This window comes from Amblyraja radiata, chromosome 4 (assembly GCF_010909765.2).
Source record: "Amblyraja radiata isolate CabotCenter1 chromosome 4, sAmbRad1.1.pri, whole genome shotgun sequence".
Taxonomy (NCBI): Eukaryota; Metazoa; Chordata; class Chondrichthyes; order Rajiformes; family Rajidae; genus Amblyraja; species Amblyraja radiata.
This window is the reverse complement of record NC_045959.1, coordinates 62,658,888-62,683,204: the sequence shown is the minus strand read 5'-3', so window position 1 is coordinate 62,683,204 and position 24,317 is coordinate 62,658,888. Positions and strand designations below refer to the sequence as shown.

The 24,317-nt window shown below is 43.5% G+C and overlaps 1 protein-coding gene across 9 annotated transcripts in view; it reads left to right on the top strand.

Annotated features, from left to right (window-relative positions):
• Positions 1-23,604, top strand: part of greb1l (GREB1 like retinoic acid receptor coactivator) — a 254,492-nt gene extending 230,888 nt beyond the window's left edge. For all 9 annotated transcript variants that reach the window (XM_033019628.1, XM_033019632.1, XM_033019629.1 and 6 more), the window contains 6 exons: positions 753-918; positions 5,433-5,660; positions 12,740-12,881; positions 13,802-14,002; positions 16,716-16,854; positions 21,674-23,604. In XM_033019628.1, coding sequence (XP_032875519.1) covers positions 753-918; positions 5,433-5,660; positions 12,740-12,881; positions 13,802-14,002; positions 16,716-16,854; positions 21,674-21,837 — 1,040 coding nt within the window. In that variant the 3' untranslated portion in view covers positions 21,838-23,604. The remainder of the gene's footprint in view (positions 1-752; positions 919-5,432; positions 5,661-12,739; positions 12,882-13,801; positions 14,003-16,715; positions 16,855-21,673) is intronic.
• The last annotated feature ends 713 nt before the right edge of the window (positions 23,605-24,317 follow it).

The following is a 24,317-nucleotide window of genomic DNA, read 5'->3' as shown; positions in this document are numbered from 1 at the left end:
GCCCTTTGGCTCCTCCTCTTCCTTTCTTTGGAGTGTGGGAGGAAACTGAAGATCTCGGAGAAAACCCACGGGGAGTAGGTACAAACTCTGTACACACAGCACCCGTAGTCGGGACCTAACCTGGGTCTCCGGCGCTGCATTTGCTGTAAGGCAGCAACTCTACCGGATAGTTATATGGATGGGAAAGGAATGGAGGGTTATGGTCTGAGCGCTGGTATATGGGACTAGGGGAGATTATGTGTTCGGCACGGACTAGAGGGGTCGAGATGGCCTGTTTCCGTGCTGTAATTGTTATATGGTTATTATATGGTTATACCGCTGCGCCACCATGCCGTCCCACGGTGGTGCAGCAGTAGAGTTACTGCCTTACAGCGCCAGAGACCCGGGTTTGATCCTGACTATTGGTGCTTGTTTGTATGTTCTCTCCATAACCTGTGTGGATTTTCTCCGGGATCTCCGGTTTCCACACTCCAAAGACGTACAGGTTTGTAGATTAATTGGCTTAGTGTAAATGTAAAATTGTCCCTTGTGTGTGTAGGGATCGCTGGCTGGCCTGGCCTATTTTCTAAACTAAACTAAACTAATTATTAGCAAACATAGCCTGTGAAATTGAATTGAGCTAAGTGTGCAATTAAATTACTTTATAAATTACTTTTTCCTTAAAATCTTGTTCAATCTTTTCTTCTGGAATTATTGAGAACAGTAACAATATGAGTTGAGTAATGATGTGTGTGAATGTGTGATCCCATCAGGTGCTGCCCACTTTCTAATCAAAGAACTTTCATATCACAACTTGGAGTTGGAAAGAAATCGCCAGGAAGAGATAGGGGTGAAGCGGCAGTGTGTGTGGCCATTTATACTTGTCATGGACGATTCTTGTGTCCTGTGGAATGTCCACAATGTGCAGGAATTGAGCAGGTAAGACAAGCAAACACATACCATTTGTTTGCATGCTTACATACAATTGCTGAGAGACTGTAGTTAGAAATACCAGCCACCACCAGGATATGATGGATAAATTACAATTAAAATACTTGTACCAATCGCCGAGAGTATCAGATCTCACCCAGACATCCACGCGTACAATACTAAACATACAATTAATAACATTTCTTTATACGCAGATGATGTATTATTATATATCACAAACCCCAAAATTAGCATTCCGAGTTTACTAAATCTCATAACTCCATTTGGCTCATTCTCTGGATATAGAATTAATTGGAATAAAAGCGAAATTATGCCAATAACGGAACAAAATCCATCTATACTTCAGCAATTTCCTTTTAAAATCGCCTACGAAAAGTTTAAATACCTTGGAATCTATGTGACTAGGAAATATATCTCTCTATTCAAATCAAATTTTCCTTGTTTAGTTACTAAATTACATAGAAACATCCAATTTTGGAAAACACTCCCCATCTCACTAGTTGGTAGAATTAATGCTATAAAGATGATATTTCTCCCACAACTATTATACTTATTCCAATCAATTCCGATATATCTTCCAAATTTTTTTTCCAAAAAAATGGATCAATTATTACTAATTTTATTTGGGATTATAAGACCCATAGAATAAACAAAATACATCTATGTAAGTCTAAGGCTAATGGTGGATTAGCTTTACCAAACTTTCTATTTTATTATTGGGCGGTTAATATTAAAAATATGACCTTCTGGCTGGATGACACTGATCAGTAGCCAGATTGGTTAAAGATGGAGAAGGAGGATTGTTTACCTTCTGATTCTCTTAGCTCCAATAAATTTGAATTAAAAAACATATGGAGGAAACCCGATTATACATAGTGTTATCCGCATCTGGAAACAATTAAAATGTACTTTAAAATTGGTTAATTTATCTCTTTTCCTCCCTATTGCAAATAACCCTTCTGTCTTAGAAAGAGGATTTGTTCAATGGAAAACTCATGGAATTAAAAGGTTGGGAGACCTTTATCAAAAGGGGTCTTTCCTCTCTTTTCATGAATTACAACAGAAGTACGAATTACATGTTAATAATTTTTTTAGATATTTACAATTTAGAGATTATGTAAAATAGGCAAGATTATAGATTTAGGGGCCCAGAAATCCTTGATGAATGTCTGAACTGACATCCCAATACAAATAAATTAATATCTTATATTTATAATACCCTTTTAGATACTGACATTCCGTCATCAGAGTCATATAGATGAGCATGGGAGGATGAATTGGCTCAACCCATAATGAAAGACACATGGGATGAAAGTTTACAATATATACATCACTGCTCGTTAAACACTAGACATTCCTTAATACAATTTAAAATATTACATAGATTACACTATTTGAAGACAAAATTAAACAGGATCTTCCCAAGTACTTCCCCTCTCTGTGATAAATGTCAATTTCAAGAAGCCAATTTAACTCATACTTTTGTAACGTATAAAAACACAAAATCTTTGGACGGACATTTTTAAAATTATCTCTAAAGTTATCGATAATCAACTGGACCCAGATCCAAAATTAATAATATTAGGATCATCAGAACATAGCACAACCCTTACGATAAGCCAGAGACACTTTCTTGATTACAGTTTAATAACTGCGAAAACATTAATACTGAAATTTTGGAAAAAAACAGCAACCCCCACAATTAAAATGTGGACTACAGAAATGACCGAGACCTTGCATTTGGAAAAAATAAGATTTGTATTAATTGACAAACCAGAATTATTTTCTAAAATATGGTCTCCATTTATTGAATTTAAAAAAACAGTTAATTTGTTTAACACAAAAATAAAGTCACAACTTGAGTTTAGGGTTGGATGAACAACTATACTCAACATCTCCCGGATCTATCTCCACAATCTTTATATTTGTAATCTCCTTTCCTTTTTGCCTTTTTCTTTCTCCTTTCTATTAGTTTATAGTCTCTTTGAGGCAGATTGAGGCAGTGCAGCTTAGGTTCACGAGACCTAATGATCCCTGGGATGGCGGGACTGTCATATGAGGAAAGATTGAAAAGACTAGGCTTGTATTCACTGGAGTTTAGAAGAATGAGGGGGGATCTTATAGAAACATATAAAATTTAAAAAAGGACTGGACAAGCTAGATGCAGGAAAAATGTTTCCAATGTTGGGCGAGTCCAGAACCAGGGGCCACAGTCTTAGAATAAAGGGGAGGTCATTTAAGACTGAGGTGAGAAAAAACTTTTTCACCCAGAGAGTTGTGAATTTATGGAATTCCCTGCCACAGAGGGCAGTGGAGGCCAAATCACCGGATGGATTTAAGAGAGAGTTAGATAGAGCTCTAGGGGCTAGTGGAGTCAAGGTATATGGGGAGAAGGCAGGCACGGGTTATTGATAGGGGACGATCAGCCATGATCACAATGAATGGCGGTGCTGGCTCAAGGGGCCAAATGGCCTCCTGCACCTATTTTCTATGTTTCTATGTTTTCGTTCTTTCTCTATTTATTTTCTTTAAAAATAAACGTTAAAAATTGAAGCTATGTAAGAACTCTGTAACCAGTTTGTCGTTTATTATCATTGGTACATATGCTTTTAATTAAAATTTAAAAAAAAAAAACTTGTACCATAACACCAGGATAAGCGCTCAACCAAGAAAATCAAGCCCAAAGCCAAAGTACTATCTAAACTGATTATACAAACTTATCCTTAAGACAATAACTAACTCCATACGCAATAATTAGCTACCTAGATAAAAAGGAAGTCTAAAAGTTTTGAAATGATATACTGTCATAAGAGCGGAATTAGGCCACTCGGCCCATCAAGTCTACGCCACCATTCAGTCATGGCAGATCTATCTGGCCCTCCTAACCCCATGCTCCTGCCTTCTCCCCATAACCCCTTGACAACTTACTAATCAAGAATCTATCTATCTCTGACTTAAATGTATCCACTAACTTGGCCTTCACAGCATTCTGTGGCAAAGAATTCCACAGATTCACCACCCTCTGACTTAAGAAATTCCTTCTCATCTCCTTCCTTTCTAATCTTGCATTTAGTTCCCTCTGAAATTCCTAAACAGAAGTTTAAGCACAATAAACAAGTTCGGTATTCCGACTGCGCATGCCCAGGTCATAGGTCACTAGCTATAAAACAGTCTTGGCAACGGTGGTGCTGCATTGTGTGTAGGCTTGCATTTCATCCTTAGTCGGGGTCGGGGTCAGCTCTCTGTCGCTGCGGATGCTGTTGAGTGACTGTTGGGCCGTCAACGTCCCCTCCCCATTGTCCCGTCCCTATCTGGAGGTGTCCTGGGTGGCCCTGGGCTGGCGTGGCGGCCTAGATTGCAGCTGCTGGCTTCAGCTCAGCTCTCTCTGCCTGTCCCGCCGGGTTGGCCGGCAGCTCTCCACCTCCACCCCCCTCTTTCAGTCTGACACCGAGTTCCTGCTCGAAGACGGGCAACTCGGAGCCGCTGCTGGTCGTCCTGGTCAGAGAGAGAGTCTGTGGACGGGCTCCTGCTGGCCATGGGCAGGCCGGGCTCCCGCTGGAGCTGCTGGTGCTGTTGGTGGTGCTGGCGGCGGCAGCAATCTCGTGCCCCTCCCTTACCCAGCCCCAAGCCCAGAGTCCGGGCCAGCTCCATCTCCAGGTCGGGGCTGAAGACCGCCCGGAGCGCTGCCCAGTCAAGCGCCGAACCGGATGAGGCCGAGCCCAGGCTGGCGCTCTGGCGCCGGGGACTTACTCCTCCTCGGGTTTGAGGATGAAGTGGTAGCGGGTACCATAGGGGCAGAAGCCGGTGGTGTGGAAGGTACGGCTTGTACTTGGGGTGGCGGCTGAGGGAGCGCAGCTTGGCAAGGCTGTGGGCGAACTGCCAATTGTCGCCGTAATTGCCCATCGGGGAGCGAGTTCTTCTGCAGTTGGAGCGGGGTTGGGCTGGAGTTGGCGATGGCTGTGGGTCTATGGGTTCTTTGAGCCTGGGGCCGCTGGTGTCGATGATCCAGGCTGCCGGTTGGCCTGGCGGGAGAGGCGGAGGTGAGCTGGGGTTGGCGCTTCTCCGCACAGTCCCGTTGGTTCGGACGTCTCTGGCCCCCCCTGGGCGGGGATGGGACACTCGGGGACGGGGGAACGGGACCGGGGCGGTCCAGTGGCGGTTTGGCAGCGCTTGCGGCGCCCAGTCTCAACCTGCCCGTCCTCCCAATGATAAAAGACAAAAAATCGGAGCCAAACTATACTCACTGAATCTACAGCGCTTTGTTCGATTTATATTTATAGGGTTCTACCTTTGACAAATCCCATGATTCCTTGCGTTTTTCAGAATACCGAACTCGCTTATTAATTGCGTGAAATGTCGTTGATTTTTACAGAAACAAATCAAGGCACTTTTTGCAACCAAGAATTCATACAGAGATAAAACTGAAATGATCTATTTGCAACACTGCTATGATGTTAGGAAAATGCATAAGTGAAGTAATTAACCACATTTCTCTTGAGCAGTGAAACAAAAGATTCTGCAGTTTCCACAAAGAATGTTTCCTTGAAGTTCGTAATGCAGCACATTGAAGCCACACCAAAGATCACTCATTATGCACTCTGTGGGATTCGAAAGTGGAACAGCAAACTGAACACTAGCAAACTGAGGACAGCATTCTCTCATTGTCACATGCATGACTTTATATTCCTCAATGTCGACCTGACACAAAATGTACAGTATGATCTGAGCAGGTATGTTTTCAACAAGGAGCAAAGGTAAAACAAAATTTGCAACTTTTAATCTACTCACAAAGAAGCCAGGAGAAAAAGTGATCATATTATTGCACTATTATTGTTTGTTTGTTCTTTATGTACGTGTGTACACCCACACACACACACACACACACACACACACGTGTGTGAGTGTATATATATATATATATATATACACACACACACACACACACACACGTGTGTGTGAGTATATATATATATATATATACACACTGAACTTTTTTCTCATTTATTATATTGTTTACAGTGTACTGTGTTTACATATTCTGTTGTGCTGCTGCAAGTAAGAATTTAATTGTTCTATCTGGGACATAAGACAATAAAACACTCTTTTGACTCTACATTAGTTATTATTCAAAATTTTAATTGGACTGCAAAATGGGGAAATAATTAAGGATGGGGTGGGGCTGCTGAAGTTGTGATGGGCAGCAAACTGACCAGAACTTGGCAGCATGATGATGGGTTATTTTTAAGTTTGTGTTTTAATCTGTAAACTGTTGATACTAGCAGAGAGTAACAACTTGTTAGACAGTTTAACACCAGTTGAGGAGTGACTGGGAATTAAATCTGCAGCCTATAGTTTAAAGACGACAATTCTATACTGCATTGTCTTCATCCACTGGAGCATAAGCTAACTGCAGCTGTTTGACCTTTTGGAAGCCATGTAAGAAATTTCCCAATATATCACTGGATAACAAAATGGGAAATGCTTGAAGTAAACAAAAAGTCAGCAAGCATGTCTGGAGAAAGAATCAGACTTAATGTCACGGGTGCAAGTCACTGTAGAATTTGATTTGAAATGACTTTTATTTTCTCTCTTGCATTTGCCACATTAAAGATAAAAAACTAAATGTAAAAAAAAATTAACTGTAAAGAAACAGAATCATACAGCACAGAAACAGGTCCTTCAGCCCAACCTGTCCACACTAACCAAGATGCCCCAAAGCTCACAGTGACGAAAGCTCATCCCGTTTTCCCACATTTGGCTCAGAACAATCCAAACATTTTCTAAGCATGTACCTGTCATTTAAATGCTGTTACGGTACCTGCCTCCACTTCCTTTGCCAGCAGATTTTTCCACATACCTACCACCCTCTGAGTGAAAATGTTACACCTGAGCCCAAAATCAGGTTTGAAATGGTGAACCCTTGTGTAGGTTGGTTGCTGAATACGACCCAACATCATGCAACTAGTCCTATGATCTGTTTGTTAAACCCTGATATCGACTGGTCAATCTGCCAATTTCCTTTTATTGAAATGTTGACGCACAAAACTGAACGCATTTGTAGTCTGACCATATCTTGTCATGACTGGGGCCTTATTTCATTTATTTTAAGTTCAAGGTCACGAGATATTCCATTAGCAATATTGAATACTTTTTATATGTATAAATGCACCAGGTTTTAGTGATTTGTGCATAAGGATACCTAAATACCTTTGCTCCCCACTGCGCCTATTCCGTCACCATTTGGATCAAATATTATGCAATGTTTTCTTTGGCAGATCTAATGGACTTTACTAGAAAACTCTGTTTTAGTACATTTTAACCATTGGATTGCGTGAAATTTAATATTATACTTAGAATTTAATATTATACTTACTTATTTGTAAGTAGAATATAACTCCGATAATCTGCTAACCTATAATTTGGAAATCCTGTTGGTTTAGTGGCTAGCTAACTGACAAATATATCCCACAGTCTATTAACTTACTCCAACCATACCCCCTTTAAACTCACAGAGCACTTGCTTCCCACACTTCTTTAAACACTAGTCACTGTTCTACCTTTAACCTTACCGAGTTCACTGGAACTTTTTTATAATACTATGTAACATTTAAAAAAATGTAAAATAAAAATATCCTGGGGTCTTAATCGGAATAACAACCCATAATCTGGAAAATCTGACAGTCTGGCATCACCAAAGCTCCTATTATATGGACCAAGCACAGGCAGGTGGGACTAGTGTAGCTGGGACATGTTGGCTGGTGTGGGCAGGTTGGGACGAAGGGCCTGTTTCCACATCTATGACTCTATGCCATATTATATGCAGATCATCATTGATTCATAGACAAATATTGCTGGAGTAACTCAGCGGGACAGGCAGCATTTCTGGACAAGAGGAATGGGTGATGTATCGGGTCGAGCCTGAAGAAGGGTCTTGACCTGAAACGTCACCCATTCCTTCTCTTCAGAAATGCTGCCTGTCCTGCTGAGTTACTCCAGTACTTGTGTCTATCATATATTAAACCAGCATCTGCAGTTCCTAATACAGGTTGAATACAGATTTTCAGGCAACTGATACTTTTCCCAACCCTATAATCTGGACAAAATACAAGAGCTCAGATGAAATCCCCTGAGCAGCCACAGATGGCACTGCGAGTAGCGAGCGCTCTGACATGTCCAAAGATCAAAGATAGTCCAATCGACGTAAAGGCCGTAGTAGGTCATGGGTAATTTTTAGCGCCATTTCCGTAACCGGCTTCCGTCTCCGTTCTAGTATCTTTGCTTTGGTCATGGCATCTTCATATTGCTATTATTTGATCAAATACCACACAAATCATCTTTTTTTTGGTCCCTCCTCTCGGGCTCTAGTGTAAAACCCCACATCGTCCCCTATCTCTCTCGCTCGCTACTTTATCCCTCCCTGTTTCATTTCAGTCTCTCCGTCTGCCCACCTCTCCCCGATCCACCTGCCCCCTCTCTCTCTCCTTGCATTCTGACCTGCTTGTCCCCGCAGTTCTCTCTCCTTCCCCAATCTCTCCTTCTACCCTCTCTCTTGCTGTCTCTCCTTCTGACCCTGTCCTTTCTCTCGCTCTTCCCCCCTTCTCCTCCCCACTCTTTCCTTCCGTGACCTCTCTCCACACCCCTCTGTCTCGCAGTGTCCGCCTCTTCCTATTGTCCGTTCTTCCCTCCCTCTCCCTTCTCTCCTCACCCTTCTCACTCCTCTCTCCTTCCCCATCTGTCCCCCTCTCTCCTTTCCACCCTTTCACCCCCTTCCTCTCTCACCTTCCCTCCCTCTCTCTCCTCCTTTCTCCCCGCCCTCTCCTCCTCTTCTCTCACCCTCTCCTCCTGTCGGCTTCCTCCCCTCCCTCCCCTTCCCTCCTTCTCTCTCTCTCTCTCCCTCCTGCTCCCTCTCCCTTACTCCCACCCAATCTCTCTCTGCTCTCTGTGACAAAGATCATAGATGCTCCCCAGTGAGATGATTCCTCGTGTGTTTGTTTACCCCTCTCTGCGCACATCCTGTCCCGGAGTACGAATGAGAAGCATGCGCGGAGAGGCAGAGAGGGTTCGCCTTTATAGTGAGGACAGTTTCTCTCCGCTGGGAACAGCGTCTTGTGCAGGAAGCGCCAGGATCGGTGTCACTGCCGTTTCCATTGGAAACGTTGTTACCGGCCGAGAGAGGTGGAAGATGGACTGTTAGCGCTGGGGCTGGGATCCCCACTGTGGGATTCCGGTAGCAGAGTTCCGTGTACTGAAACTCCACACTGACTCAATAACTTGTCTTCTGGTTAGCAGAGTCTGTGTAGTGACAGTGACAGTGTTAAACTCCGCATTGATTTAATAGTCTGCCTTCTGGTTGCAGAGTCTGTGAGTGTTGCACCGGGGGCTGGATACGCAGTCTGTGTGCAGGGCTCCAAGCAAAGATACTATAAACATAGTATTATAAGTGTATTATAGTAAACATAATATTACATAGTGTCCAAGCAAAGATACTATAAACATACTATAAACATAGTAAACACAAACTGTTCCCCCGCAACGCTGATTACACTGCGAGAAGCATAACTGAAGTTGGGTCGGGTTTACTGAAATGGCGGAAGTTACGCTCCGTGGCGTACCACATGTCAGTCCATTGGATTTTGCAGGAGTGGTCTATCTTTCTCCGCTTTATGATCTTTGGTCATGTCCCTCCATCGTGAAGGTTTCATAGGAGTAGAATTAGGTCATTTGGCCTATCGAGTCGACTCCGCCATTCAATCATGGCTGATCTTTGCCTCCTAATCCCATCTTCCTGCCTTCTCCCCATATCTGTGGACACCCACAAATTCACAAGTTATAGGAGTAGAATTAGGCCATTCAGCCCATCGGTTTCTGGCACTCCATGATGCTTCAGAGACACGGGAGGATGTCATTAGTGGGCCTGGGATTTACTGTCATTAAATTATCACTTGGCCTCTGTTAGTCCAGAAAAACAGATAATCCAGCAAGGCTCTGGAACAGGGTACACACAATTGCTGGGGAAACTCAGCGGGTGCAGCAGCATCTATGGAGCGAAGGAAATAGGCGACGTTTCGGGCCGAAACCCTTCTTCAGCTCTGGAACAGAGTGTGTTGGAAAATCGGTGTTCAACCTTTTCCGTTACTTGTTAAAAATATGTTGTTACATCAGCAAAATATATTTCTGCTTTTAAGATTTCCACTGTTTAGGCATAGTTTTCTCATGAAGGGATTATCTCATTGTTGCAGCTGTACATAGAAACATAGAAACATAGAAAATAGGTGCAGGAGTAGGCCATTCGGCCCTTCGAGCCTGCACTGCCATTCAATATGATCATGGCTGATCATCCAACTCAGTATCCTGTACCTGCCTTCTCTCCATACCCCCTGATCCCTTTAGCCACAAGGGCCACATCTAACTCCCTCTTAAATATAGCCAATGAACTGGCCTCACTACTTTCTGTGGCAGAGAATTCCACAGATTCACCACTCTCTGTGTGAATTTTTTTTTCTCATCTCGGTCCTAAAAGACTTCCCCCTTATCCTTAAACTGTGACCCCTTGTTCTGGACTTCCCCAACATCAGGAACAATCTTCCTGCATCTAGCCTGTCCAACCCCTTAAGAATTTTGTAAGTTTCTATAAGATCCCCCCTCAATCTTCTAAATTCTAGCGAGTACAAGCCGAGTCTATCCAGTCTGTCTTCATATGAAAGTCCTGCCATCCCAGGAATCAGTCTGGTGAACCTTCTCTGTACTCCCTCTATGGCAAGAATGTCTTTCCTCAGATTAGGAGACCAAAACTGTACGCAATACTCCAGGTGTGGTCTCACCAAGGCCCTGTACAACTACAGGAGAACCTCCCTGCTCCTATACTCAAATCCTTTTGCTATGAATGCTAACATACCATTTGCATTCTGTGTACCAGGCATGTGCCGTGAGTGATTACTCGGGGTAGGCAGTCAGTCGGCTTTTAAAAAAAAATTAAACCACGCATGCACAGATTCTCTCCGTAAAAATAAAAAATAAAAGTAAAAACAGTAACAATTCAATTTGCCCAAGGCTTCCTAGTCTCCTTTATTCTGAATTACTGAATGGGTGGGGGTGAAGGGTGACGGCAGGTGAAGAGAAGGTGGGAAAAATGGGAGTACAGGGAACAGTTGAATCAGTTGTCATCTAATTGAATGACAACACTTGTTCAAGGGACCAATTGTGGGGACAGTTCCTTTCACAGCGTGTGGAGAGTCTGCGCCAGGGGCAAAGTTGCGGGGAGGGCAGGAGTGTTGAGAAGAAGGGGATCAGGGATAATGCCAGTAACTCACTCACTCACCGCTGCCATGGCACTCCAGGCGTGGAGCCACCGCATTGTAGCCGAAGATAGAAGCAGCTCGGGTAGCTGTCAGCGGCCGCCGGGACCCGACAGCAGAACAGGCCGCCACTTCAGCGCCTTCTGTCGGCCCGCTCACCTCTGGCAGTGCTCTCCGTCTGAACACCTCTCACCTGCCACTCGCCGGCTTCGCTCATGTCAGCCGCTGCCCGCAAATCCTTAAATTCCCACAGTCGAGTAAACTCAATTGCGCTGTCGGAATTTAAGGATTTGGGGGAAGCAGCTGACTAGAGTGAGGCCAACGAGCGGCAGGAGAGAGATTTTTAGACGGAGAGCTACCAGAGGTGAGCGGGGGCCTGGCAGAAGGCGCTGAGGTGGTGGCCGGTTCCGCTGTCCGGCCCGGCGGCCACTCACAGCCACCCAAGCTGCTTCTCCCCCCCCGCTTCAATGCGGTGGCTCTGTGCAAGGAGCGTCGCAAGTGGCATGATCCAGATCCCCTCCTTCACAACGCTCCTGCCCTCCCCGCAACTTTACCCCGGGCCAGGCTCCCCAAACGCTGTGAAAGGAACTCTCCCCCCACCCCCACACCTCAGGAAATACGGCATTTAAATCCATAAAGCACCAAGAAATGTACCTACCACATTATCGGTACACAAACTCCATTCTTCTCTCTTTGTTTCCAAAGATACACTTAAAATAATGACAATCCATATTTGAAAACCTCGCCAAGAAACTAGCGCTGCGCATGCGCAGTAGGCTGCTATGCCTGCTCAGTGCTGCAAAGGCCGAATTTCAGCTGCCTTCAGCCCCGCTTGAAATTGACAGCTCAAAGCAGCGCCGACGGCACATGGGCTGCACAGACCTTCAAGGGTTACAAGTGCTGTGGATGAAAGGTACGGAGAATTATGCCTACCTAAGAGATCGATCTCTTAGATAGGCATTATTCTCCCATGCCTTTACTATTTATATTTAGTAATTACCATTTTATAATTTTAGTCGGGGTCGGCAGTGCCTACCTTGCCTACCCTGACGGCACGTGCCTGCTGTGTAACATGTACACAGAAAGCGGTGACGTCACTGTGCCATCTGCAGGCTAACCAATGATTTCTGAAATCAGATTCTTGCACTAAAATTTCAGCATTGCTCAAAACCATCTGGAGAAAGCGGTGATGCAGATTTAACCAGTTCACTGCCAAGATTTGTTTTCACTTGTACACTCTGACCCGAGTATACTCGGGGGTGGCACTGAACAGGTTAATGAGTATTATATGTTGGAATGCGAAAGAGTATTATATGTTGGAGCCCATTTATACAGGCAGGAATATGGGATTAGGAGGCAGAGATCAGCCATGATTGAATGGCGGAGTGGACTCGATGGGCCGAATGGCCTGATTCTACTCCTATAAATTGTAAGTGTGAATGCTCAGCGTGGGCTGAAGGGCTTGTTTCCATGCTCTGTCTGTCAATTAATTAAAACTTCCTTGTTCCAAACAGATATATCTGTGAAGACATTGATTTCAACTTACGGACAAATAGCAGTGGTTTGCTCCTTTGTCGATTCAATCACTTCAGTTTCATGAAGAAATGCATTCAGGTTGGAGGGCACAAAGATTTTGTTATAAAGCCTAAGATTATGGTAAGGAAATTATATTTAAATCTCTGTTGATTTTAATCAGATTCCACCTGGTTATTAAACATTGCAGCAGGCTCTTGATCTGCTGGGTAAATGATCTAAGGAATGGCTAATGGAGTTTAATGCAGATAAGTGCAAGGTGATGTGCTTTGGGAAGTCAAACCAGGGCAGGACCATCACAGGTCCTGGGGAGCGTTGTGGAGCAGAGGGATCCAGGCATACAGATATATAGTTCCCTGAAAGTGGTGTCATGGGTAGAGAGGGTAGTCAAGAAGGCTTTTGTTATATTGGCCTTCATCAGCCAGGGGTATTGAGCATAGAAGTTTGGATGTTATGCTACAGTTGTTTAAGATGTTTGCGAGGCCGCATTTGGAGCATTGTTTTCACTTTTGGCCACCCTGCTTTAGGAAGGATGTTCTTGAGCAGGAAAGAGAGCAAATATGTTTCACGAGGATGTTGCCAGGGCTTGAGGGCCTGAGCTATAGGGAGAGATTGGACAGGCTAGCTATATTCCTTGGAGTGCAGGAAGTGAAGAGGTGATCTTGCAGAGATGTATAAAATCATGAGAATAGATAGGGTGAATGAACAGAGTCTTTTACCCGGAGTAGGGGAATTAAGACTCAGAGCTCATGGGCTTATGGTGAGGGGAAAGATTTAATAGGACACTGATGTGCAATGTTTTCACACACAGAGTAGGGGGTAGTTGAGGCGTTTAACGACATTTAAAAGACATTTTGACGAGTTCATGGATAGGATGTTTAGAGGGATATGGGTCAAATGTGGGTAGGTGGGACTGAAGTTGATTGGGCATCTTGGTCAGCTTAGGCAATTGGGCTGAAGGGCCAGTTTCCGTGCTGTATAACTCTATGACTATTTTTTTTACCTGACCTGTTCATTGAAAGCCTTGTTTTTTGTACACATAGGTGATTGAAAGCCTGAATATTATTTCAGCCTCGCAGTACGTCTGTGCTCCAGACAGTGAAAGCACAATGCTGGCTGCACCTGCCCAGTTTCTCCTGGAGAAGTTTCTGCAACACACTAGTTACAAACTCTTTCCTAAAGCTATACACAACAGTAAGAATCCGGTGTTGTCCATTGACTGTTACATGAACCTGGGTCCTGAGGTGAGCTGTTGCTTAAATAGATTACTGCAATGAATTAAAATGTCAACCATCCACAGTCCAGAGTATTAATCTGCTGTACAATAAATATTTATTATGGATATTATTCCACTAATTGGTCTTGACAAAAAAGATTGCTCACAATATCATGAGACACTGGTGCCTTTTTAGCCCATCGGGCGTACTCCGCCATTCAATCATGGCTGATCCATTTTTCCTTCTCAACCCCATTCTCCTTTCTTGCCAACCTTTGACACCCTTGATATTGAAGAACTTATTAATCTTCGCTTCAAAAATACCCATCATTTTCCTACACTGCCATCTGTGAATTCCACAGTTTCACAACCCTTTGGTTCCTTTTCATCTCAATTCTAAAGGTACATCCTTTATGCTGAAGCCATGCTCTCTGGTCCTAGACTATTCCACCACTGGAAATATCCTCTCCACATCCATTCTCACTTGTATAACAAATACAGTTTAGTAAAAATACATTCAAAATGAACTAACAAAACAACAAATGGATCTTCAGATTTTCTTTCCTAATGCAGCATTTGTATGCACCAGGTCAGTTTGTATGATCAATGTCTGTGCAGATCAAAAGCATAGATTTGTTGCTGGCTATTCATTCCTATGTGAATGCCATGCATGAGGATAGACGCTAATAAGTACACATGATGGCATCAATTGACAAGCTGGTCAACCTGAGGAGCACCTTCAGCAACAGACTGGTTCCACCAAGATGCTGTACAGAACGCCACAAGCGAATCTTCTTCCCTGTGGTTATCAAACTGTACAACTCCTCCCCCTTCTGTTGTGGGGTAGACTGACTCCCCTCCCCCCCCCCCTCCCTCTGATCCCCAATCCTTTCCACTTGTCACTTTAGTTTCATATTGTGGGCCTTATGCAGAGAAACATAGCTCAGCTAGTATGTTGAGGCCTGCATAGGTGTTGATTATCAGGCCTGTTCCTACGTGGGCTACAATTTGGGACACAAGGTATCAATCCTACTAAAATACATCTTGGGCGGTGCGGTGGCGTTTCGGTACAGTGCCAGAGACCTGGGTTCAATCCTGACTATGGGTGCTGTCTGTACAGAGTTTGTACGTTCTCTTTGTCATGGTGTGGGAGTTTGTACGTTCTCTCTGTGATGGTCCAAGAGCTCCGATTTCCTCCTATTACCAAAGATGTGTAGGTTGGTAAGACGGAGTAACTCAGTGGGACAGGCAGCATCTCTGGAGAGAAGGAATGGGTGACATATCGGGTGATGACCCTTCATTTCGACCCGAAACGTCACCCATTCCTTCTCTCCAGTGATGCTGTCTATCTTGCTCAGTTACCCCAGCTTTTTGTGTCTATCTTCGGTTTAAACCAGCATCTGCAGTTCCTTCCTACACAGATTGGTAGGTTAATTGGCTTCTGTAAAAAAATCGTCCCTAGTGAATAGAATAACATTGGTGGTCACTGGTCGGCTATATTCGGTGTGTCGAAGAGCCTATTTCCAAATGGTAAATCTAAACTAAACTAATCTACCTTACTATTAATTTTGATGGCAGATTAATTGTTCTCATGAACACCTTAAACTAAAAAATACAGTGGACAGATAGGTCAATAACCAGTCCATAGAAAAATAGGTGCAGTAGGAAATTCGGCCCTTCAAGCCAGCACCGCCATTCTATATGATCATGGCTGATCATCTAAAATCAGTACCCCGTTCCTGGTTTTTCCCCATATCCCTTGATTCCTTTAGCTCTAAGAGCTAAATCTAACACTCTCTTGTAAAACATCCAGAGAATTGGCCTCCACTGCCTTCTGTGGCAGAGAATTCCATAGTTTCACAACTCTCTTTTTCCTCATCTCAGTCCTAAATGGCCTACCCTATTCTTAAACTGTGATCCCTAGTTCTGGACTCTCCCAGCATCGGGAGCATTTTTCCTGCATCTAGCCTGTCCAATCCTTTAAGGATTTTATATGTTTTTATAAATTCCCCTCTAAGTCCAGGATTAGGAGAACCTAGAATTTTATATATATATATATATATATATATATATATATATATATATATTATATATATATATATATATATATATATACACACACACACATATATGAGCTGCACTTGGTGTGTGTATATATATATATATATATATATATATATATATATATATATATATATATATATATATACCAAGTGCAGCCGTTCCTTACCCATAGCCCCCACGGGAGACGTGGTCCTCCAACTCAAGCCGTTCAGGACTCAGCAGTGCGGCTGTTTTTAAATGGCGTCTTTGAGGTGAGATGCGGGCGCCAGCAGCCGTTATGGTCGCTGGCCAGCAGGAGGTGACAAAATGAGTGAGTGGGGGGGGGGGGGGGGGGAGAAGGATTTTATTAAAAATGTGTACATAAAGACGACGAAATTTAATCAGGAGTGGATACTTGGAATGAAAAGTGAAATCTCTACCGAAATGGAAAAAATCTGGGCGTTTGTGGGTCTGGTGTTGGCGTAGCAACGAATCAAAGGCTGGCACCCACAGGTGTATATATATAATATATACTATATATATATAATATATAATATATATAAGGTGTACAGTATATATATATACATATATAGAATTCTTCTAAATTTTATATATATATATATTTTAAAAACTTCAAGTTTTATGACATTGTTCTCCAAATGTATATATTTACCTTTGCCGTTCTATTCCATTCTCAGATTTCTGTATGCTACGTAAGCTCACGGCCTCACTCAGTTAACATAAAATCCGAGGAGGTATTGTTCAGTGGACTCCTTCTCTACCTCTGCGACTCGTTTGTTGTTGCTGACTTTCTCAAGAAATTCACGTTTCTTAAAGGTATGTGTTGTTATCCACGCATGATGCTGGGGAATTGATATTTAATTTTGTTTGCCTTAATTCAATGTTTTTCCTTGTATCTCAGCTGGAATGTCTAGACATGGCACCCTGTTTAAGCAACCTACAACATACTTGAAATTGGTATTGAGCTAAGAATTGTTTAGGAGTCATAAGAAATGTGTTCTAAATAGGCACGGGAGAGAGAACTTAATAGCTTATAAAAGGATTGAAAAGGGGTGATTTTGTAGGGTTTGTTAGACGCAAGGGTTTGTTAGATGCAAGCAGCATGAATCCCAGGGATATTATCGGTAATTGTACATCCTCCGTCAATCTTTTAGGAGTCTTAAAGCAAATTTCTCAATAGAAACATTGCTGAGACTGGTAGGGTTGAATAGTTTGATCTTGTTGCTCAGAGTTGTTGTACAGGTGTAGAAACCGATTTGTTGCCTCTCCAATGTACAATCAGATATAGTGGTGACATAGCCCGTTAGCAGGGAGGAGGGATTGGAGTAGTTGCTCCCTCTTCCCCTCCACAGAGTGTGTGAGTGAGTGAACAAAAGCCCTTACTGAGTCTGAATGTCTAAGGACTAAGTTGAAGAAATATCCATGATTATCCTCAATGGCAGACATGCCAACAACAGCTCAGATTAATACTTGTTTCTCCCATTAAGGCTTGCTCTTCTGTTTCAGTCCCAGTCTGTTTCCCACACCTTACATGCAGATTGATATCACCGCTGCACACCAGATACATCATGTGCACACAAGCCCTCAATTCAAATTTCCTTTCTGTACTTTTTTCACTTGGAAATTCCTTGACGAATCTTACACATCATGGCATCTAGAGTGTAAAATCACACACAAAATGTTTGAATTCCAGGCCTTTTGAATTATGTGTCACCCCTGTTAGTCTGAACAACAGTGAAATTGATAATTGATTTTCTGTTTAGCTTCAAAGTTAACTAGACCAAGTGGGACCCATTGGATCCCTGTCACACAGGAGGCCTGGTCCCCCAACGCAAACCGTTCCCCCAACGCAATATTCCACCACACACCCGTTCCCCCAATGCAATATTCCACCGCTCACACATAGCCCCCAACTGCGGAGAGGCGCCTCATTTCCCCTTATCTCCCAGCACTCCCTCCCCCTCCTCTTCAGCCTCCCTCTTTTTAGACTTTAAAAAAAGTGCAATTGCACTTGCTTCCAGGACTTTAAAAAATAATCCGATTGCACTTCCCCTGCCTCCCCCAGCACTCCCTCCCCTTCCTATTTTTAAACTTTAAAAACTTGCTGCCAGGACTCAGTGTTCTGTGATTGCAACATTGTTGTGGGCCCAGCAAGGATTTGGACTTTTGACACTGAGAAGTTAAGTGAGAAGTCAAATTGTTAAAGTTTTAAATGTGAATAACTTGTAAAGTATACCAACAATCTGAAAGAAACATGATACAACACACCACAGGTCAGCACTATCGTGTACCATTTTGGCGTAATTCAGGCCATGAATCACATGCACGCACACACACACAGACAAGATGAGGGTTTTAGTAATATACTAGACCAGGTCGGACCTGTTGGGCCCGTCCCACATCGTGAAGGAGGAGGGGAAGGGGGTGGGGGGGTGGAAAGTGTGGCGTCACAAGGGGGGTCTGGTCCCCGAACGTAATATTCCACCACTCACCCATAGCCCACAACTGAGCAGGCTGACGGGTTCCCATTGTGACATAACCTCCCCCCCTCCCCCCACACACTAACCCCAACCACACACACACACTAACCCCCCCCCACACACTAACCCTCCCTTCTCTCTGTCTCTGTCTGTCTGTCTGTCTGTCTGTCTCTCTCTCTCTCTCTCTCTCTCTCTCTCTCTCTCTCTCTCTCTCTCTCTCTCTCTCTCTCTCTATCTGTCTCTCTATCTCGATATTTGTCTCTCTCTGTCTTTCTTTCTCTGTCTTTCTTTCTCTGTCTGTCCCCAATGCAATATTCCACCACTTACCTGTTCCCCCAACGCAACCCTCTCTCTCTCTCAGGTACACAAAATTGCTGGAGGAACTCAGCGGGTGCAGCAGCATCTATGGAGCGAAGGAAATAGGCGACGTTTCGGGCCGAAACCCTTCTTCAGACTGATGGGGGGTGGGGAAAGAAAGAAGGAAAAAGGGAGGAGGAGGAGCCCGAGGGCGGGCGGATGGGAGGGTGGGAGGAGACAGCTAGAGGGTGAAGGAAGGGGAGGGGACAGCACTGGCTAGCCAAATTGGGGGAATTCAATGTTGATGCCATAAGGGCGCAAGGACCCCAGACGGAATATGACGTGCTGTTCCTCCAATTTCCGCTGTTGCTCACTCTGGCAATGGAGGAGACCCAGGACAGAGAGGTCGGATTGGGAATGGGAGGGGGAGTTGAAGTGCTGAGCCACCGGGAGGTCATGTAGGTTAAGGCGGACTGAGCGGAGGTGTTCGGCGAAACGGTCGCCCAACCTACGCTTGGTCTCACCGATGTAAATTAGCTGACATCTAGAGCAGCGGATGCAGTAGATGAGGTTGGAGGAGATACAGGTGAACCTTTGTCGCACCTGGAACGACTGCTTGGGACCTTGAATGGAGTCGAGGGGGGAGGTGAAGGGACAGGTGTTGCATTTCTTGCGGTTGCAACGGAAAGTGCCCGGGGAGGGGGTGGTGCGGGAGGGAAGGGAAGAATTGACGAGGGAGTTGCGGAGGGAGCGGTCTTTGCGGAAGGCAGACATGGGGGGAGATGGGAAGATGTGGCGAGTGGTGGGGTCACGTTGGAGGTGGCGGAAATGGCGGAGGATTATGTGTTGTATTTGCCGGCTGGTGGGGTGAAAGGTGAGGACCAGAGGGACTCTGCCCTTGTTGCGTGTGCGGGGATGGGGAGAGAGAGCAGTGTTGCTGGGTATGGATGAGACCCTGGTGTGAGCCTCATCTATGGTGGCGGAGGGGAATCCCCGTTCCCTGAAGAACGAGGACATTTCCGATGCCCTGGTATGAAATGTCTCATCCTGGGAACAGATGCGGCGTAGGCGGAGGAATTGGGAGTAGGGGATGGAGTCTTTACAGGGGGCAGGGTGGGAAGACGTGTAGTCCAGATAGCCATGTGAGTCAGTGGGTTTATAATGTATGTCGGTCAGGAGTCTGTCCCCTGCGATGGAGATGGTGAGGTCAAGGAATGGTAGGGAAGTGTCGGAAATCGTCCAGGTGTATTGGAGTGCCGGATGGAAGTTGGTGGTGAAGTGGATGAAGTCAGTCAGTTGTGTGTGGGTGCAGGAGGTGGCACCAAAGCAGTCGTCAATGTAGCGGAGGTAGAGGTCGGGGATGGGGCCCTGGTACGCATCGAACAAGGATTGTTCAACGTACCCGACAAAGAGGCAGGCGTAGCTGGGGCCCATGCGTGTGCCCATAGCTACGCCTTGTGTTTGGAGGAAATGGGAGGAGCCAAATGTAAAGTTATTGAGGGTGAGGACCAACTCCGCTAAGCGGAGGAGAGTGTCAGTGGCTGGGTAAAGGTTGCTCCTCTGGTCGAGGAAGAACCGGAGGGCTTTGAGGCCATCCTGGTGGGGGATGGAGGTGTAGAGTGACCAGACATCCATGGTGAAGATGAGGCCGGCTGGTGGGGTGAAAGGTGAGGACCAGAGGGACTCTGCCCTTGTTGCGTGTGCGGGGATGGGGAGAGGCCGGCTCTCCCTCTCTCTCTCTCAGTGTCTCTCTGTGTCTGTCTCAGCCTTACCACGTGGGGCGGGTGAAATCTCACTCTCTCCTTACTCCCCTTGAAGCTGCTGATCCCAATGTCTCTCTGTCACCTCTCCCTCACTCTCCTTTTCCATACCCTCTGTCACTCCCTCCCTCTCCCACTCCCCCACTAAAGACAATGTTTAAATAACATTTATTCTCCTCCCATCCCCCACTCCATCAACTCTCATAGCTTGTGTATTGGCAGCAGCTTTCACATTGTGATGTCATTTTCGGTTTTCGTAATCTTCACGGCAGCTTATGTAAATGAGATCCCATTGTGATTGGACGACTGTGAGATGCCATTGTGATATCATCATTGGAAGCTGCTAGAAAAGTCTCCCATGTCAAAGGCAGTTATTTTTTTGAAAGTTGGCTTTTTTTAAACTTTTTGTTTAAGGAAACCTTAGATGGACAATGTGGAAAAGCTGAATAAGATTCTGCAAAACATTTCGGGCTATTGTGTACCGTTTTGGTGAAAATACAATAACAGACAGACACACACGCACACGTAGAAACAAGATGTATATGTAGATATAGATGACCTGCTGCAGCATTGTTACAAATAGCTAATAACAAGAATGGAAAATTGCATTCAAATATTCATGCCTGATGAACTGTTGAAGTGTTACAGGTATTGCCTTTCCTACAATCTTAGAGATACAGCATTGAAACAGTCGCTTTGGCCCTGCACGGCCATGCCAACCATTGATCATCCATTCACACTAGTTCTAGCTGTGCTGCTTTTAATCATTTGATTATTGCTCCTATTATTCCAAGCTAAAACTGTATAGCTTCTCACTTGACCGTGAGTATTTCTGGCTACCAGAGATGCAGCCACAACTGCATATTTAATAAATGTGATTCCAGAGCTTATTTTTCTCCTATAATCGCCTGATTGTTGGAACATGTTCAGATGGCAGAAAGATTGTAATGATTGTTAGCTACTTGTGTTTTTCTTAGTAACGTGTTAGTACTAAGTGAGAAAACGCCCACATTAGGTTGAGATAATGCAATTTACAAAATTGAAATAATGCATTTTGGTGAAATCGTAACTTGATGTTATTTGTACTTCCCATTAAAGCTGCCACACTCTGTGTGATTTGCCAAGATCGAAGTTCATTACGTCAAACTATCGTACGTCTAGAATTGGAAGACGAATGGCAGTTTCGGCTACGTGACGAGTTTCAGACGGCCAACAGCAGTGACGATAAACCACTTTATTTTTTGACCGGACGACATATTTAAGTTCAGTTCACAAGACAAGAAATAGCAGGTGAGGGTTAACGGGTGCCATAAGTGAGAGCCTGACGGAGCACAATTTATAATTCCAAGCGAAAGGTGAAGTGGCACATGCGCAGAAACAAATATCGGATTTTTTGTTTGGTTACCTGACCACCGTCACTTCATCGAACATCTACATCAGAACAGAGACAGCGTGATCAGTGCATAAGAAGGGTCTATGACCTGCACTCTGTTACTTCTGTAACTCCGGGAGAGAGTTTAGTGTGCGACTTGCAGGGAAACTGGCATTGCACATGGTATGATATATCAACCCTTTCAATGTGGGGAAAAAAAGGCAGTGCGAGCTGCAGAATGTATTTTTTTTTCAGAACCGGTCAAACCTATGATTATTCCAGAATATGTCCAAAATAGACCTGGATCCAAAAAAAAAGGAACTACTGTCAACAAAAAGACTTCACTGAAGGAATGGAACCAAAGCAGTGGAGCATAAAACAATTGATTGTATGTTGAGGTTCTTCAATGTCACCATTCTGACTGTATGTAATTGCAGTTCAGCTCAGGGTTTTGCAAATAGGTGGCAATGGAGAAAGAGTTGTCTGTATTCGTACTAACTATTACCTTATTTTTTGGTGGGTTTTGTAGTGTATGGTTTCATGCTTATTTGGAGTAGTTCTTAACCTGGCATTTTTTTTAAAGCATGTTCTCATATTTTATGGACATTTAAATCTAAACATGATACATGGGGAAATGCAAAATACATGATGCTTTCAGTGGGACTATTGTTGAAATTTTTAATGGCACGCAACTTATCCAGAATCTTTTTCCTACCGTTGACAATACAGGCTTTTGTTAATTTTTAATTTCACATAATCTAATTGTTTGACTTCTCTCTTGCATTGTCTATAAAACCATTTATCACACGCAGTTACATGCTTGTACTTACACTTCTTATTTTCATACAAATGATTACCATAGTGCATTGAATCAGATTTTGAAAAGTAAAATGCGCAGCCTTGATTCTCAAAGACATCAATATCTTTTCAATGTTAACATGGTAAAGATTAATAATGGACGATGGAGACCATATGATTTTTGGTTTCCTTTTTTGTATGATATATGAAAAGAGTAAATGTGCACAAATATCACACATCCAATGGTTCCCTGCTTTGTGCCTGTAATGTTATTTTTTTATTTACTTGTTTTAAGGAGATAATCTGAGGGGGATAAACAAATGTCACATTTGTTTCAGTTATTATTCTTTATTACTGTGCCATTTCATAACATTTTTGGCCAGTTTTGTATACATCTACAGCTATCCGCTTGCAAGGGATGGATTGATATACTCTCATGGGCAACTAAATAAAAATGTAGAAAGATAGCAATTGTATAATGATGTGAAATTTCAGCTGCTCTTTTGCTACCACTCTTCCCCGGTCAACAGCAATATTAAAATCACAACGTAAATTGGTCTAGCGATCTTTCCAAAACAAAAGTGATGATTTGGCCTGCAAGTACAAGTTAGAAATTCCATATTGACAAATAGGGAAGGAACAAAATAAATCATCCAGTTTTGATGACAGTTTTCAGTTGTAATTTAAGTGTAAACGTAATGTTAAGCAGGCAGCAGCAATGTGGGGGTGCTCTGGTATCAAATGTAATCATGGGAATTGCAAATGAATGAGCAAGTGTTTGTTTGCCTTCTCACTAATAATCACTTATCAACGATAACTATTACTGTAAATATTGCTAATTAAAAATGAACAAGATTTATCTTATATACTCCTAGGTAGTTCTCCCACCCAACTCCACTCCTCCCAGGTCTTGCACTCTACGCAATTCTCAAAACAATAATATTCAGAACCAACAGTGGGTGAATAAACTTTTATTCACTCCCTGTTATGTAAGATTTATACAAAAGGGATTAATGGATTTTAAAGGTATCCCATGATATTATTATTGAAAGCTGAATCATGGAAACATGAAGGGTAAGTAAGTCTTATTGTCACAGATCTCAGGTAGCTTTGTATTACATGAATGTATTGCAGCAGTTCAAATTCCACTGGCAGGATACAGTGCCACATTTAGCTTACTCTGACCAAAAGTAGAAGTAGCTAAGTAAATTATAGACCTTTCCATCATTGTTGATTTGTATGCCTCTTGCAACAGGTACTGTTTGAATCATGACCTTATCTCAATCTGTCAAATTCCATTAAATCAATATATTTTGCTTCAATTGGGATCCTGCTGTGGTGTTACACCTAGTCCTGTCCATGAAATTTGTGCATTTTTAGGATTGAATGTATGCTTTGTTAGTTGCAATGCCATTCTAAATGTACTTTTAAAATTTAAGAAAAGTACATCTGCATTTTCTATACTCCGCATACCATGAAAATGTTAAACTGAGTAATTGAAGGACTGGAAATGAGAGATTCAGGCTGGAGTGAGAACTTTGTTTTAGTTCCCCTACAAAATTGTTCTCACAG